The 1911-nt window shown below is 43.0% G+C and overlaps 1 protein-coding gene across 1 annotated transcript; it reads left to right on the forward strand.

Moving 5' to 3' along the window:
• Nucleotides 1–739: 739 nt before the first annotated feature.
• LOC142635044 (uncharacterized) lies at nucleotides 740–1552 on the forward strand. The gene has a single exon (XM_075809261.1). It carries the CDS (start codon nucleotides 740–742, stop codon nucleotides 1550–1552), a length of 813 nt encoding a protein of 270 aa, XP_075665376.1.
• Nucleotides 1553–1911: the final 359 nt, after the last annotated feature.

Here is a 1911-nt window from a genome sequence, read left to right on the forward strand (position 1 = left end):
CCTCTCTGCGAAAAATCTCTAAGTGCCTTGGAGGAAATTTTCCTGGAACCTGTGATAGCGCAAAGAAAAGTTCTCCTGGAGAAACCCATAGAAATGGCCCTCATGGGAAATCTGTCCAAGGTGAAGCTTCTGCAGTTCTCAGTCCCATTGATAGTTCTCACGCTCAATATATGCAGCAATCAGGGTCTGATGGGTGTGCTGAAGCATGTGGTGAATCTTTTTTCGGAATCATTCGGGCGAAGAAAGAGTTGAAACAAGCATAGATGTTGAGGGAGACGAGGGAGGAGCCATCTTCGACTTACTTTGATTCCCGATTCACTCCTAATCCCATCATGAATATTTTAATTTGGAATTGTAAAGGGGCAATGAAGCCCAACTTCAAGAAGATAGCATTGGATCTCGTTGAGTGGCATCAACCAGCTATCTTTATTATTACTAAAACTCGGATTGATGGTCAGAGAGCTGGCGACATAATCAGGGGCTTACCTTTTGATGGGGCATACTCGACTGAAACTATTGGGTTCGCAAGGGGTATCTGGCTCTTATGGCGCTCTGACTTGGTGGAAATGGATATCCTCATTGCCACTGAACAGGAGATTCACGTGATTGTTCAAGTTAGATCCTTTCCTCATTCTTGGCTCCTTAGTGCTATTTATGGTAGCCCCATTTTAGGGAGCGTTGCTTATTATGGAATAATTTAAAAACTCTATCTATTAGGTAAAATCTCCCTTGGGCGGTGATGGGGTATTTTAATGATGTTACTAAGGAAGAAGAAAAATCTGGGGGTAATGGGATTAATAGTAGAAGGGTTAATGTTTATAATGAATGTATGGATTTTTGTAATTTGATTGATCTGGGTTTTTCTGGCCCTAAGTTCACTTGGACAAATTGTCGGGATATTTCTGATTTAATTCAACAAAGGCTAGACAAAGTGTGGGTTAATTCAGATTGGAAGCTTATCTACCCTGAGGCCACTGTTTCCCACTTGGCTCGTATTAGTTCCGACCATTGCCCTTTTCTCTTATCTCTGGATCCTAACCTTGGTCCAAGGCGCTCTCGGCTGTTTCGCTTCCAACCTATGTGGTTAAGCCATGATGGGTTTCCTAGTATTGTGAGGGAAGCCTGGGAGGGTAACAATCAAGATGTCTGCCTTGCGGTTGAAATTTTTACTCAGAAGGGTAAGGCTTGGAATAAGGAGGTGTTTGACAATATTTTTTGGAAGAAAAGGAATTTGACTGCACGACTTCTTGGGGTGGAGCAAGCCCTTGCTAACAACCCTTCGCAAAGATTGATTGACATCCATAATTTTCTATCCGGGGAGTTGGAGAAGATTCTCGCCTTGGAGGAGGAGTTGTGGGGGATGAAAGCTAGGATTAATTGGTTGATCCAGGGTGAGCACAACACCTCTTTCTTCCACACCACTGCTTTAGTTAGAAGAAGTAGAAATTGTATTGCTGGTATAATGGATCCTATTGGGAATTGGATTGTAGACATTGATAGAGTTAAAGAGATTTTCCTTATGGGTTTCGTGAAACTCTATTCCTCTGATTAGGTCTTCTGTGAGAGAAACTTGCAAGCTCCCCTTCTTTTTGGAAATACCCTCTCAAATTCTAAGGCCCTAAACCTCTCCTTGCCCCCCTCGGATGCTGAAATCCTCTTTACCCTCAATTCTATGAAGGCCTTCAAGGCCTCTAGGCCTGACAGGCTTCATGCTGGCTTCTTACAGAGGTTTTGGATGGTTGTGGGGGAGTCTGTGAAATTGGAGGTGAAAAGGGTTTTCCAAACTAGGAAAATTCCCCCTCGGCTGAACAGAACTCTTATTGCCTTGATTCCTAAAAAGCTGGGACTTGAAACCATCAGTCACTTTAGGGCTATTAGCCTCTACAACACCTTGTATAAATTTTTTTCCAA

This window comes from Castanea sativa, chromosome 5 (genome assembly GCF_040712315.1).
Source record: "Castanea sativa cultivar Marrone di Chiusa Pesio chromosome 5, ASM4071231v1".
In the NCBI taxonomy this organism is placed as follows: domain Eukaryota; kingdom Viridiplantae; phylum Streptophyta; class Magnoliopsida; order Fagales; family Fagaceae; genus Castanea; species Castanea sativa.

Excerpts from the sequence above, each read along its gene's own strand:
- LOC142635044 (XM_075809261.1), top strand. The coding sequence starts at position 740 with ATGGGGTATTTTAATGATGTTACTAAGGAAGAAGAAAAATCTGGGGGT.